The 15,147-nt window shown below is 37.4% G+C and overlaps 1 protein-coding gene across 1 annotated transcript in view; it reads right to left on the bottom strand.

The window, feature by feature from the left end:
• LOC114462010 (PH domain leucine-rich repeat-containing protein phosphatase 1-like) overlaps window positions 1-13,877 on the bottom strand; it is a 28,539-nt gene extending 14,662 nt beyond the window's left edge. The window contains exons 1-2 of the mRNA XM_028444553.1: window positions 12,151-13,877; window positions 1,095-1,291 (exon numbers count right to left, since the gene is read on the bottom strand). Of these exons, the coding sequence (XP_028300354.1) occupies window positions 1,095-1,291; window positions 12,151-13,573 (1,620 nt within the window). The 5' untranslated portion in view covers window positions 13,574-13,877. The remainder of the gene's footprint in view (window positions 1-1,094; window positions 1,292-12,150) is intronic.
• Window positions 13,878-15,147: the final 1,270 nt, after the last annotated feature.

Here is a 15,147-nt window from a genome sequence, read left to right as displayed (position 1 = left end):
AAGACCTCATCACCTCCATCTCCATGACAACAAACAGTCACAGAATAAAGCTCACTGTCAGCATGGGATAAAAACTTTCACAGTTATTTAATATTGAAGTGTAGATTTAATGATTATTTAATGTTCTGTAAACCTTGAGTTTTTTTTAATTTAAAATGTATTTAATTTTTACATTTCAATGAGATGTTTCTCATTGTTTGAATGATTGAAAGATGTTAATAAAGTTTATAAGAGACATATTGTTATAATGCATAATAAAGGTAATTGACTTCCGTCATTTTTTAAGTCTTTGTGAAATAATTTTCAAACCTTTGGACAATAACAACTTATTTATCTACAATATCAAAGGTTCACGACCCCATTTTGTTATTCCTAGAATTAGTTTTTGATCATGTTTATTAAAATGTGTTGTAAATACAAATAAGTAGCCAGGATTAATGTGCCACCTCAGATATTTTCATACTGCAGATTTATATTTCAGAAAGTTTAAGCATATGATACAGTTGTTTGATACTTATTGTGTGTGATGTGTATTTGAAAAATAATTATTAAAACAATGTTTTTAAATACGTTTTCTTATTTTTGCTATACCAAATACTAGACATTTCAGGTGATCTGATTTTAATTCCAAGATACCCCACATAGGGCCCCGACCCCAAGGTTGAAAAACACTGTGCTATATTGTATTTTGCCATAAAAGATAAAGACAAAAGATGAAGATATTAACCTTTGTTAACTTTAAAACTGATTAACTTTTTATACCCATGCACTTTGATTCGGATTAACTTTTATACTGAACTTTATGATGAAGTTTTTAGTCCAACTGAATGTTGTGGGAGGGGCCTGTGCAATTTTGTTGTACTTTGTGCAATGACAATAAAATGATTCTATTCTATTCTTTCTAATCTATTTATTAGTCTCACAAGGGGAAATTTGCACAGTTTCAGCAGCAGATAAATCAAATAAAATAAAACAGCAGAATACAAAATAGAAGATATAGACACGTATGGGCCAGTACACAGGTGAGTATGTCGAGGTCGGTGTTTTCTTTTTGGGAAAAATGCGTGTGTAGTTAATGAGACGTGTGACGCTACCTTTCCTCCAATGAGGGGGAGGATGTGCATCTTTCCCGTGTGTGCGTGTTTCACCGAGGACACGATGAGGCAGGTCCCGCTCAGGGTCACCTGACGTCTGGACCAGCGGTTCACGGGCAGGGCCAGCTTCCCTTTACGCACGTTGAACACGCCCGAGAGCTGCACGCGCTCAGAGCCGCCCACGCAGCGAGGCTTACCTGCAGAGGGACGGACACACACACACACACACACAAATGATTTAATGCTACTCTGAGATGTGAGATGCAGAGTTTAGGAACAGAAAACAGCTGCTTTTCATCTTCCCGACATTCTTCGTTGCTTTTCTACAGTTTCCACGAACTTCACAGTGTCAGCAGGGAAGCAGAGAGAGAGGGACACGCACGCACGCACGCACACACACACACACACACAAAGCAGATTAGCTGCTTATGTAACATCTTACAGCAGCAGCCTCAGCGCTCCATGTTGCCTCATCAGGTGACCTCATTTGCATTTGCGTTGCCCAACTCCAAGAGGTCCTATTGAGTAATCAAACATGCTGCTGTTCTGGTTCAACTGGTCACTATTTTATCTGGGGATCACGTTCAATCATTCCTCCCCTGGCTGCAGTGATAACACAGTCACTTCATGATGATGATGAGCAAAGCAGAAAAATAAAACGATCCCTCGGTGTCGTATCACCAGTTACCAAGGTCACCATTGGAGGCAGAACCCCCCCTGGAACAATGGTGCCTCTCATTGGGTGTTTCTCCTCTTCCATCAGCTGAATTCCTTAATGCTCTCCCTTTTGTTTCCGTGCTTCTCCCACAACATTCAGGTGACCCACCTGACCTCTGCTCACAAGCTTTCCCACCATTTACAAACATGAAGTTAAACGAACTTCAACACCAAATACTTAAAAATCATATAAACTCCTCTCTACAGTAAGAAGAATTATGGATAAAACTCCATCTACAGTTAAGGACCTCCCATTTTGAGTTTCAAAATTCCCCAAATTGCATTTCCATTTCTCTGAAATTTTACATTTTTCCTGTTTAGATGATTTCATTGCTATTAAACTTCCTGACAAAGTACCAAACATGTTCAATTGGTTTTTTGGAGTCAACTGAACGACTGTTAATAATTGTATATTTCATATGTTTCAAATTATTTGCATAAACAGGATAGTTGCGCATAAATCACATAAGATTACCGGTACATTGCAAGAGTGACGTTAGCCACAATGCTAACCATTAGCCATGCGTTCGACAGGAAAAATACATTGGAAGTAAATGTGTGGTACTAATTGTGAAACTTTTAATTACCGACAAACGGAGATTCAAACTCACGATTTGTAGGAAAGCGTGCACAGCCGTGCGATTGGAGAGTTTACCTGGTGACGTGTCACCAGGTAAACTCATCATCAGTTCAGCTAATACACCAATAGCTAAACTCATCTCTTTACCAGAGCCTTTTCACATTAGAATGAATAATAATCTGAACCAACAGAATAAAAACACTTCAGATGACGCTCTGCATTCATTTTCAGTCACAGGATAACATGATCACTAAACAAAACGGAACATGTAGCGAGGATTATGGGTGGAATAGGAAATATTTGACTGTTTGCACCACTTTCTAGACATTCAATCATTAGTTTTCTGGTGAATAGAAGTGTGTAAATGTGCAATATTGTCCATAAATGTTTTTGCCTGATTTGAAATCAAGAGTGTCACCAGGTAAACTCATCTCCAGTTCAGCTAACACACCAAGAGCTACACCAGAGGTTCTTCAACTTGTTCTGTTGCGCGCCCTTAATAGAACGAGAACATTTCAGAATCCCACCCCCCAATTGCAACCTTTTCTTAGAAAGAAATGTTTAAAAATTTAACGTTTATTGAAAAATGTTATCAAAACTCCTTAAAATAACATAAAATGTTTAAAATACATATTTTAGAATAGGAATAATAAAGTTGTCTTCTATTTTTCATGATGCCCAATGTTCAAGGCCATTCTCACTCCCCCCCATCACGGCCCAATCTGTCATGACGTCACACTCCCCCCTAGAGGGTGCACCCCTTGGTTTGGAGACCACTGAGCCTTTTCAAATTAGAATGCAGTCATTATAATCTGAACCAACACGTTCATTTTCAGTCACAGGATGACACGATCACCACTCTAACCGTAACACATAGTACATGATTTTGAACGGGATTATGGGCAGAGTTTCTTGACATTTTAATCATGTGTTTTTCAGTGAAAAACAGCGTGTAAATGAATGCCCTACATTGGCATTCACATCCACAGATAATCTCACATGCATCTTTTGGGAGAACATGCAAACTCCACTCAGAAACTTCCTAAATTTAAATGAACACTGTCATGTTTTTATGTCTTTACTATGTGACGCTTGGCTTCTCTCACAAAGTCTGACCAACATCAAGCGAGAAATCACCTGACGAGGATTACAGGCCTCCCCCCCCCTCCTCCTCCTCCTCCTGGGTCAGCTGATCCCAGCCTGCACTTTTTTTTTTTACTTCTACAACTTCCATGAATGTAAACCTTTGTGCGAGCCACGTTTGTTTGTGGTTGCCGCGGAGGCCACTGCGTCTTTATCTGTGTCTGCGGGGCCAGGACTGGCTGTTCCTGTTTGTCCTCGGGCTTTGAGCTGAAAACGATGCGTTTGTGTGCTCGTGTTGCAACGGACGAGGAAAAAAGGCCTGAAGTCGTTGACACACACAGAGCAGCTGGTGTAACAACACACATTTAATTACAGGTCTTTTCCTTTGATACATGTGTAGATTTATTATGCTTATTATTCTCTACGGTTGCCAAGTTGTTAAAGGGATCCTCCACTGTTTTCATAAATGTGTCCTAAAACCTTTGGAACGTCCTTTTTAGAAGATCTATGCCTAATAAAACATTATTTTGTACCATATTAATTTTATAAACTTTAAAAAAAATATGTCTTTTTATATCATGACAATTTGTGCTGCTTTTGGTTGCTCTAAATAATCAGGAGATGTTAAATATATCGATATAACGGGGCGACAGATCCAACTCTGAGGTTTGGTAGTAGACAATAAAGCGGAGAAGAAGAGCTCTCCTAAGGAACCTTAACACTCCCTTAAACAGTGTGCAGCTTAAGGACTCCCACCCAAAAGGACTCATGGTTTTTGTGTCTTCAACAGTCTGTGATTTACTCGCTAACTTCAGCCACCCGAGCATGTCAGCGCACTGTTACACGGAAATGTCTTACATGCATGTTTAGGAACAATATTATATATTTACACAGTATTTTTCAGCGGAAAACGGGCAAATAACTCAAAAGTAGGACCAAGAAATACGTCCAACTCCACCCATAACCATGTTCTCTAAGTGTTACGATTCGACTGGTGATCATGTTATCTTGTGATTGAAAATAACGAATGCAGAGCTTCATTTGAAGTGTGTTTTTAATGCACGGTTTCCTCTATATAGTTTATTTGGCTGGGCAAATTTCACTTTTTGAGGATAAAAAAACAATTGTAATTTAATTGAAATTGGAAAAAATGCTGGTCACTGTAATCGTAATTGAATTATAATTGAACATGGGTAATTGAAAACACAATGTGACTGAAACATGTAATTGACCCCAACCCTGGTTTGTGCTGACCAATATAAACCTTAAGAATATACAGTCACTGAATAAATGTGTCACACTTTTGTTCAGAGCACCATAAAGAGCAGGCTCTGCTTTGTAGGTGCAGTGAATTAATTCCCTGCAAGTAGCCATGACAATGCTGCTTAAACGTTGACCAATGTGTCAATGTCATGCTTTCATTTAAATGGTGTCCGCCCTTCCCTGTTGTGTGTAAGTTTACACACACACACAGTGCCGCCTTTTCCTTCCCTTTCTTTTTGTGAAAGAGAAACATCCTCGTGGAGGAGACGCGCCCTGGGTAAACACGGTCATGTGTCCCCGGCTGCACCGAGCATCTCCAAAAGGAGGGAAACCCCGCCCTCCCTCCTCTCAGCCCGTGCTGGTTCTGATCGATGCCGCTCTGACCTTGAGGAGCCGAGCGGTGACCTCTGCGTGAACGGGAAGCTGCAGTGACTGGAACTAGAAAGCTCTGAGGAGGTGAAATGTGAGCGTCTCTGTTTCCCTGAGCGTCAGCACGTGCTGAGTCTGTCTGGCACCGACAACATGTGCTACTTTCTGCTGGTGCTGCACACACACACACACACACACACATACACTAAAACACACACACACACACACGAAGAGGGAGGGACACTGTGGGCCACCTTATGTTTGCTAGTTTTGCTCTCTAAATATCCTTGAGCTCAGAGATAATTGTTATAACTTGAGAACTAGAGCGCTCTCTTACTGTAAAATCTATTTATTTCTAAATGTTTGTTAATACGTGTGATTTATTTTTTAATAATACTGTCAATTGGACTGCATAAAAATGTAGCTAAAAAAAATTAGGGATGTCCCAATACAGCTTTTTCATTTCCGATATGATACCGATATTGCTGCCTTGCGTATCGGCCGATACCGACATTGATCCGATATCAGCATGAATCATACATACTTCTTTAATAAAATAATTACAGTATAATTAAATACTTATTTTGTAGTGTGGAAAGGCTTGATCAAGTAATTTTACTCAAACAGACAATAGAGAGCAACTGAAGTATCACACTTGTTATTAAACCAATTAACCTTAAACAAAAGAATACGCTACTATTGAATAAAATGAATAAAAAAACTGATCAGAAAATTAACTTAAAAAAACTGAAAATTATGTTTTTAAAGTGTTAAATAACCGCAACTTTAGCATATACTACAAGTGAATAAAATAATTATAGAAATTGAAAATAACCCTAAATAAATCCAATAAAAAGTAAAAACATATATATATGTGTAAAAAGTGTAAAAAAACCGCAATTTTAGCATATTCTACATGTGAATAAAATAATGATAGAAATTGGAAATAACCCAAAATAAATCCAATAAAAGTAAAACATTATATTTTTAAACTGTTAAATAATCGCGAGTTTAGCATATTCTACAAGTGAATAAATATAATTAAAGCTCAATAAATCAAATAAAAAGGTAAATTTTAAACAATAAGCATATTCTACAACTGAATAAAATAAACAAAAAAAATGAATCAGAAAACCCTGGAAAATAAACTCAAAAGTTCCAAAAAAACAACTTTTGTTTCACTTTCCAAGTGCATAAATAGATTTTTGATGCTGGCTAATACTTTTTTTTTTGTTGTCAATATCGGATAAATATCAGATAAATATTGAAAAGAAGTGTATAAATCAATGAACCGCTGCACCTTAGAATAATATAATTTATTTGATTGAATTCTCAGGAACGTGGTAATCGGCATGGTGACGTTCTGGCCATAGTTCATTAAAACTTGTTTAAGAATTTAAGAACTTAACAGAATCAGAATCTGTTGTAGATAGTATTTCATACCATTTTGTACTTGGTAAAAATTCTAAATATTGATATTGTGACATGCAAATCATGAAACGTATCGTATCGTCAGATTCATGGCAATGCACATCCACTACTACTTTGTTGTTAATCTATAATATTTTGTTTGTTTATTTTTCATTCTATTCTGTATTATTTTCCTATTTCGATACGACTTGGCAGAGTTAACATGACAAAGTGTTACTGTCACCCGAACGAGATCAAACAGTGACAATAATGAATTATTCTCGTCTAATCGTCTCAAACTAAAGTGTTTTGGTGTCCGTCTCTCGGCTGGGGTGAAACACAGCAGTGATGAAAGGGTTAATGGTTCAGAACCGATCTGATAACGACAGCCATTAAGACATTAGAGCCATGAGGAAGCTTTGGGACAAGAGGCAGACACAGCCTCAGCCTATCAGCATCAGACGGCTCCATCACTGCTCAGTGCTGACAGCAATCATTCACACACAGATAAAACACACACACACACACACACACACACACACACACACACACACACACACACACACACACACACACACACACACACACACACACACACACACACACACACACACACACACACACACACACACACACACACACACACACACACACACACACATCACACACATCACACACACATCACGAGTACGTTAAAGGCCACAGTCCAAACGCACAGTAAAAATAGCCTTCTTAAAGCCAACTTTGCTTCTGTTTCAGATTGGATCAATGTTATTGCTCTGATCTCTGATTAGATCAGAAAAAAAAGATTGATCCACTGTAAACTTCACTCTGTGTGAAAAAACAGCATCATCAGCATGTGTGAAGAAAAAAAGTCATAAACAAAATGTTTGCAAAGCACGAGGAACTGAAGCAGGAACCATCCAAGCAACACAAAAACCAACGAAGGATGAGGAGGAGGAGGAGGAGAAGGAGGAGAAGGAGGAGGAGGAGAGGGGGAGGAGGTCACGTTTACACGGAAAATATTGATTAAAATCGTGTTTATTAATGTTGTTATTGTTGCGTTTGTTAATTGAGTCACAAATATTAGTTATAATAGTTACAAATTCACAATCTTTAAAAACTTCATGAATTTTAAACATTAGGTCATACACTAAAGAATAAGTTGATTTCTTTAAAAAAAAAAATGCTAACTTTTAAACTACATCAACTAGATTTGATTAAATTATAAGTTATGTTTACCGAAATCAATTAGATTCAAGTTATAAATGATGTTTATGTAGATCAATTACCGAACATTCAATGAACTTATGAATTATGTTTACTTTAGTTTTGTTTACTTATTACATTCCATTAAGCTATAAGTTATGTTTACTTTATGTTTACTATTAATTTTGATTAACTTATAAATGCTGTTGACTTAGATCATTAGATGTGATAAAGTCAACATAAATTACTTTTTTTAAGATGACTTTGCATATATTTTTGGAGTAAAGTCAACTCTTTATTCTTTATATAAAGAGCATAATTTGATGCTATTAACTTTCTCAAAATCATGTCAAACATCCTTAAAATAGTTAACTGAGTGAATTATAGTTATATCTTTTTATTTCTATGCATCAGATGTGCTGAAATCACACTGAATTAAGTAGTGACACGTTGGTGCGTTCTGCTAAAACGTGCTACACATGCAGAGTTCAGTGTTACAGGGAAAAACACAGCGTGGAACGTGTGATGTTGTCTGAAAACATGTAGACGAGCAACGTCAGAATCATTTCTGTCTCTGCTTTGCCTTCATCAGTCGACACATACGCGCTGTTTACGGGAAAAAATGAGCTCCTGTCACTGAACAACAAGCATGTGACGTACTAGAGGTGGGGACCTCTGAGTACCTCATGATACGATACACGATAACAATTATTTCACGATATGACAATACTGCGATTATTGATATATTGGTCAGAAATCAATCTACGATAATCTATGACATAACAAGAAAAAAAAAAGTTAAGTGAAAAAATACAATTTTTATTTTATATTTCTGAAAGACAATAAATTGAAAAAGTGTCCTATGAACAGTGACACTATTTTAGTGCAACATTTCTGTAAATAAGTGTCAACATACCAATGTAAACTAATAAGTATCTCTAATAATGCTTTATGTAAACAACAAATAGGGTCTTTCTCACCAGTGACACCAGTATAGTGAAATATTACAGTAAACAATATATTGGTTCCTTCAACAAACAGTGACAACATTTCTGTGAAGACGTACCTGCACATTTTAGTGAAAAAGCAGAAAAGTTTTTGAAAAAAATCGATACTTAGCACAAGCATATCAATAATTGATCGTGCGAAAAAATATTGCCTTAAATAAAAGAAATTATGTTTGATTAATTAGATTCATTTAACTAATTAAACATTCGGTCATACCTAACTTTTAAACTAAAAAAAATGCTGATTTACTGTATGTTTACTTAGATCAATTAGATTTAATTAACTTTAAGTTATATTTACTTAATATAGTGGTGTTTTTGATAAACACCATTTGCTTTTGATATTTGTACTTGAATTACAGTTAGTTACCATTTACTTGTTCGGTTAAGTTTAAAAAAAATGAAATTATTGTATTTCATACCATTTTGTACTTTTAAGTTATGTTTACTTAGATCAGATTAGATTTAATTAACTTGGAAATTACATTTATTTAGATCAATTAGATTTGATAAACTTGTTATAAGTTATGTTTACTTATTAGATTAACTTTTAAATTATGTTTACTGAGATCAATTAGATTTGATTAACTTGTAAGTTATGTTGTATAAGCAAAAGTTTAACTTTCTTTTTTAAATGTCATTTGACTTGTTTTTTATATTTGTACCTGATCTACAGTTAGTTACCATTTAATTATTCTCACAAATTAAAAAAAAAAATGAAATCAACTGTATTTCATACCATTTTGTACTGGTGAAAATTTCAAAAAAAAATTGGAAAAAAGGTGAAATTTGTAATTGATATCAAGATAAATGTGCATCATATTGTTTAGTGTAGGCATATATTGAATCGTGGCATGCAAATAGTGACTCGTATCGTCAGACTCATGGCCACTCACACTCCTATTCTGTTCCTTTAACTCCCAGTTTGTTCCTGAGGAGGAGAAAATACTAAATGTATCAGATCTCTCAAAGAGCTCCTCCTCCTCCGCCTCCTCCTCCTCCTCGGATCATTGGACATGCAGAACGTGTATGAAGTGTACGCTATCAAGATCAAACATCACAACTTCTGATCTATTAGCAGATGCTCTGCACTCCTAATCCCTTCACTGTCCGCTAATGGTGTAGTAAAAAAAAAAAAAAAAGAAGGTCAAAAAACATGATTGTGCTGCGTTAATCCCATAAGACATGACGGCTGCTTTTCTATCCTCTTATCCTCCAGGTCAGCAAAACAAGAGCAGAAGCCCCGAGATGAACAATAACAAGGAGACAAAGTGAGTGGAACCTGTTAGGAGATCAAACCTGTAACCTCCAGATGTGTCTCCCAGTCCGCCCACTACACACACAGAGAGACCGGGCGCGGGAACAACACGGCGTATTGTGCCATCAAGACAATAATGGATGCACTGGTTTGACAGTTCCACTGAGCAAACACAAAGACACGGCTCACGCTACGCTGGGAATGAATGGAGAACAAAAGAGACGAAAAAGTGTCCCAGCTTCTCCACCATTGGAACGTCCTACGGCACCAAACTGTACCAGACAGAACCAAACTGTACCAAACAGAACCAAACTGTACCAAACTGTATCGTACAGAACCAAACTGTACCAAACAGAACCAGGGTCATACTAGGGTGTGCATTGCCATGACTTTGACGATACGATTCACATATCACGATACGATATATCCCGATAATAAACAATACGATACACCTCGCAATATCAAGAATTACAAATTTCACCTTTACAAGTGGAAAATGGCATGAAATACAATTTATTTATTTATTTATTTTTAAACTTGCGAGAACAAGTAAATGGTAACCAACTGTAATTCAATTCAAGTAGGGCTGCACAATTAATCAAATTTTAATCGTGATCCCGATTTTTGTTAAATTAACCTGATCGTCTGCAATATTTACATTTATAAAATATGTGCTCTGCACTCTGTAATAGTGTATTTATTCAGTTAGCTCGTGGTACATTTAAAATTATTGGGTTTTTTTTCTTCTTATGTTTTTAGTATAACTGTTATTTAAAGCTTAATGTTGCACTGTAAACTGTACACACATTATTTGTTTAAAAGTAGTGTAATAAAACAGATTTTTTTTCCTAACATGATAAATAATGGTGATTATAATCGGGATTACAATACTGATCAAAATAATCGTGACTATGATTTTGGCCATAATTGTGCAGCCCTAAATTCAAGTACAAATATCAAAAACAAGTGGTATATTTATTAAACTGTCAAATAACATTTTTCAAAAAAGTTTAACTTTTGCCTCTACGACAGATTCTGATTCTGTTGTTTTTAAATTCTTAAAGAAAAAAAAAAAAGTTACCACATATCTATAACGTGCCCAGTATGTTTTATAAAAAAAAAAAAGTAAGGCTGTGCAAATAATCGAAATTCGATTACGGTTTTGATTATTACACTCAACGATTACAAAACAACAATCGTGAAAAAAAAAATTTATTAAAAAAAAATCAAAAATCAATTATACATATGTTTTATTTGCTAAATAAAACAAACTTCCACAATTTAGGATATCTACAAAGAATAAAGCTTGGCACATACGAGAAAAAAAAACTATTATTAATATTAACTTTGAGTTGTTTAATGCACGCGCATGCAAGCTCCTCCTCTTCTTTTTAGTGTTTGAAGGATTTTATTTATGTTTAAAGAATATATTTTGTATTATTTTGTACAAAAAATAAACAACTTTTTGGTTGACAAATAATCGGGATTTCAATTATGACTAAAATAATCGTGATTATATTTTTTTTCTACAATCGAGCAGCCCTAAAATAAAGTGCAATCAACTTCCAGCTAAAATGCATAGAGGAGTGATGTAGTTTAACCACACATTACGTCAGTGGTTCTTAACCTTTTTTTTGGGTCAAAACCCCATGTTTATATCACAAATGTCTGGTGACCTCAGAGACATTTTTTTTTTTTTACAATTAGTTTTTGATCATGTTTATTAAAATGTATTACAAAATGCATCACTTCAGATATTTTTGTACTGCATTGTATTTGAGCTAGATTTATATTTTCAGAAACGTTAAGTATAGAATACGGTTGTTAGATATATATTGTGTGTGTGATGTGCTAATTTGAAAAAGGATATTTTTTAAAATGTAAAAATATATGTTTAATCAGTAAAGTTTTTTTTTTTGTTTTTTTTACCAATTACTAGACATTTCAAGCAACCCCACATGGGATCACGACCCCAAGGTTGAAAAAACTGTCTTATGTGGCTCACTGACACTACGTGACTGGGTGTTGACATGCCATGCATATGTTATAACATGATTTAAAAAACAATTTGTACATTTTTTGGATCGATACAATAATCGCCCAGTGAAATAATGCGATATATCACCGAATTGATTATTTTTTTTCTGAGTTCATACTCACCAAAATAGAAGCGAATGAGGCAACCGATCTCTGGGTTCATCCCCTCCTCCTGGACTCTCCACGGGTCGTCAAAGCCCAGATGTGCCAGATAATCGTTGAGTATCTGCAGAGGTGCTTCATCATCTGCCAGTCGTCTCACTGCCCCACCATGGAGCTGGAGGAACAGGGCCGGGCTAGGACTGGGAGTAATGGTTTCAGACCAGTCTGTGTTGTTGGGTTCTGGTTGGACAGATGCTAGGCTGGTCAAGGGCCGAGCCTGGGACGTGGTGGAGCATTTGGAAGCCATTTTGGTGGATTTGGAGTCTGGGGTCCAGGCCGGTTTGGAGGTACAGGAGCTGTCGTTGGAATGTGTCGGAGACGTGTTGGGTTCCACTTCATCTGAGGAGCTCTCAAACGGGTCTGGACCCTCCTCTGTGGTGCTGTCACAGGTCTGGCTGGTCAGAGAGGAGTCGGTGGCCAATCCCTGGCCATCGCTCAGGGACAGGGAGTCCCTGTGGTCTGTGGTCCCGGGGCCTCCTGGACTGAAGTCCTCACAGGTGCTGCTCTCCATGTCTGATCCTGAGTAGGCTCCATAAGAATCAGCTGCACTCAGACTGGAATCCACACAGATAATTTCATTCAGATAAACCTCTGATGATGAGTTACTAGCAGCTTTGTCATCATCCAGTAGTAAACCTGGAGTGAAGGCAGGGTCAGGGGCCAGGCAGTAGGGTTGTTGGGTGAGGGTTTGACAGTGACCCCCCTCCTCAGGTTGGTGGTTTTTCAGCTCCAGACTCCTGCTGTCATCAGAGTACCCGTTACTACTGTCTCTACTGCTAACAACATCCTCCACATGTTGGACGTAGATCCTCAGCACACCTCCAGCCTTGCCCCCCTCCAGCCTTGAGGCCACCTCCGCCGCGCTGGTGTCCAGGGTGCACAGCACGGGTCGGGGGTAGGATGGAGAGAGCCAGTCATGGACGTGGATGCAGCCCCGCCGGAGCTCTGCCCTCACCCAGGTCCGATCCGAGGCCTGGAGCTGCTTGGTCTGCTTCTGCCGGAGGAAGGTCTTCCTGTCCAGGCTCAGGGTGCTAAGAGGCGACGCCTCGGTGGAGGACGTCCCGGTGGGGGCTCCCAGAGACAGATTCCTCCGATGCCGGTGCCTCCTCCGGCTCAGCAAGGAGTTCACCGACGCTCCACTGCTGCTACTGCTGCTCCCACCGGACGTCAGGCTGTAGACGTTGGCCGTGAGGTTCATGGTCTTGGCCGCCTGGCTCTGGTAGATTCCGTTCCTGATGGCGATCTGGAGGAGGGAGGTGGCCGCGGGACCTTTACCAAAGAGTTTCGCCTCCGCGCCGCCCTCCTCCTCCTCCGTGGAGGGTCTCTTCCCGCTGGGGTCGAGTGCAGGTGGAGCCGAAGGGTCGTTATCCCCGGCCCGGTCCATCCCAGCAGCCGCTCCACAGGTGAACGTTCCGTTAGCTTCCGTTAGCTCGCTCTGGTTACCGCCCCGCTTCACTCCGTGTGTGTTCTTTTAGCCTAGCATGCTACACCCGTTAAATGCGCTGTTAGTCCAGAGAGTTGTCCGCTACATCATCCCATTTCACCGGACAAAACGTCAGCTCTCAGACGGGAGCTAACGGGAGTACCGGGTGGTTCCGTGACAGTCTGGTACAGTTCAGCCGGGCGAAGAGCGACGGTCCTGGGCTGTCTCACAGCGGGCAGGGCGGGGTCTCATTGGATATGAAATAGGACGCGTTCACTGACACAAACGTGCTCGGAATTTTCATGAATGAGCTCATTTCCGGTGTATATGTTTTTATTTCACTGAAATTTTTTTTTCTTTCCTTGTTCGAGTTTTCACTGTTCCAAAACACACACACAAAAAGGCCAAATAAATTTAGATTCACTTACATAAATGTGCTCCGAATTTTCATGAATGAGCTGATTTCCAGAAGTTTTTTTTTTTTTTTTTTTTTTTTAATTAAAAAGTTTTTTCTTTCCTTGTTCATATTTTAACTGTTACAAAACACACACAAAAAGGCAAAAATGAATTCAGATTCACTGACATGAGTTTACTTCCGGTCGAGTTTTTTATTAATTAAAAAGTTTTTTCTTCTTCATATTCTCACTGTTGCATATATTCCCGTATATTCCCATTCCCGGTAAATAAATAAATAAACAATTTAAAAAATAAAAATAAAAAAAAACTCGCAAAAGTTAAATAATATTAATAGAAAATGTTAAGTCATAATTATTTTTTTAATTATTTAACTTTTCCGAGTTTTTTTTTCTTCTTTTTTCTAATTGGCAGGAATGAGCTTTAGTTGTTTTTTAAATGGTACAGTATGATTCCACAAGTTTTCATATAATTTTTCTATTTCTAAGTTAACATAATGTTTAATTGTTAAAAAAAACAACTACTTTTTCTCTAACTAAGCATATCTGTAGTGAAAACACTCGATGGAAAAATAAGAGATTACTGCCCTTTAGTGTCAGAAATGTGAAATGACGGCATTGCGTTAAACAACAAATTCCCTTCAAATTTATATAAAATGTCAATTATGAGTGTGGTATTTATAGCATGTGTCCATCAACTAAATTATTGCAGTTTAAAAAGCATTTCAATATACTAAACAAGACATTTTTATTTGAAAAAAAGTTTTAAATTAGGCTGCACCATCAAACATCTACATTTGTATAGAAATAATTTCCTAACATAAAAAATATATTCATATTACATATTTATATTCTACATATATATCTTTTTTCTCCATATATTTGTATCATTCATTAATTCAATAAGCTTTATTACTGGACAAAAGGAAGAAAAATGTGCGTGTACAGTTTGAAATGACCTGTATATCTCTTAATTAAATAAACATATACTAAATAAAAGTGGTTGAGTTTTTAAAAACCTGCTTGGCCTTCTTCATCACATGATCATAAATCATATCTTTCGTACAACTCCATATTTGATGTCCATATATTGATGTTTAAGTCATGTTTATGTTCGAGTCT

Source organism: Gouania willdenowi, chromosome 4 (genome assembly GCF_900634775.1).
Source record: "Gouania willdenowi chromosome 4, fGouWil2.1, whole genome shotgun sequence".
NCBI classification, from domain to species: domain Eukaryota; kingdom Metazoa; phylum Chordata; class Actinopteri; order Blenniiformes; family Gobiesocidae; genus Gouania; species Gouania willdenowi.
The sequence above is the reverse complement of the archived record's forward strand: the minus strand, read 5'-3'. Positions and strand labels throughout refer to the sequence as shown.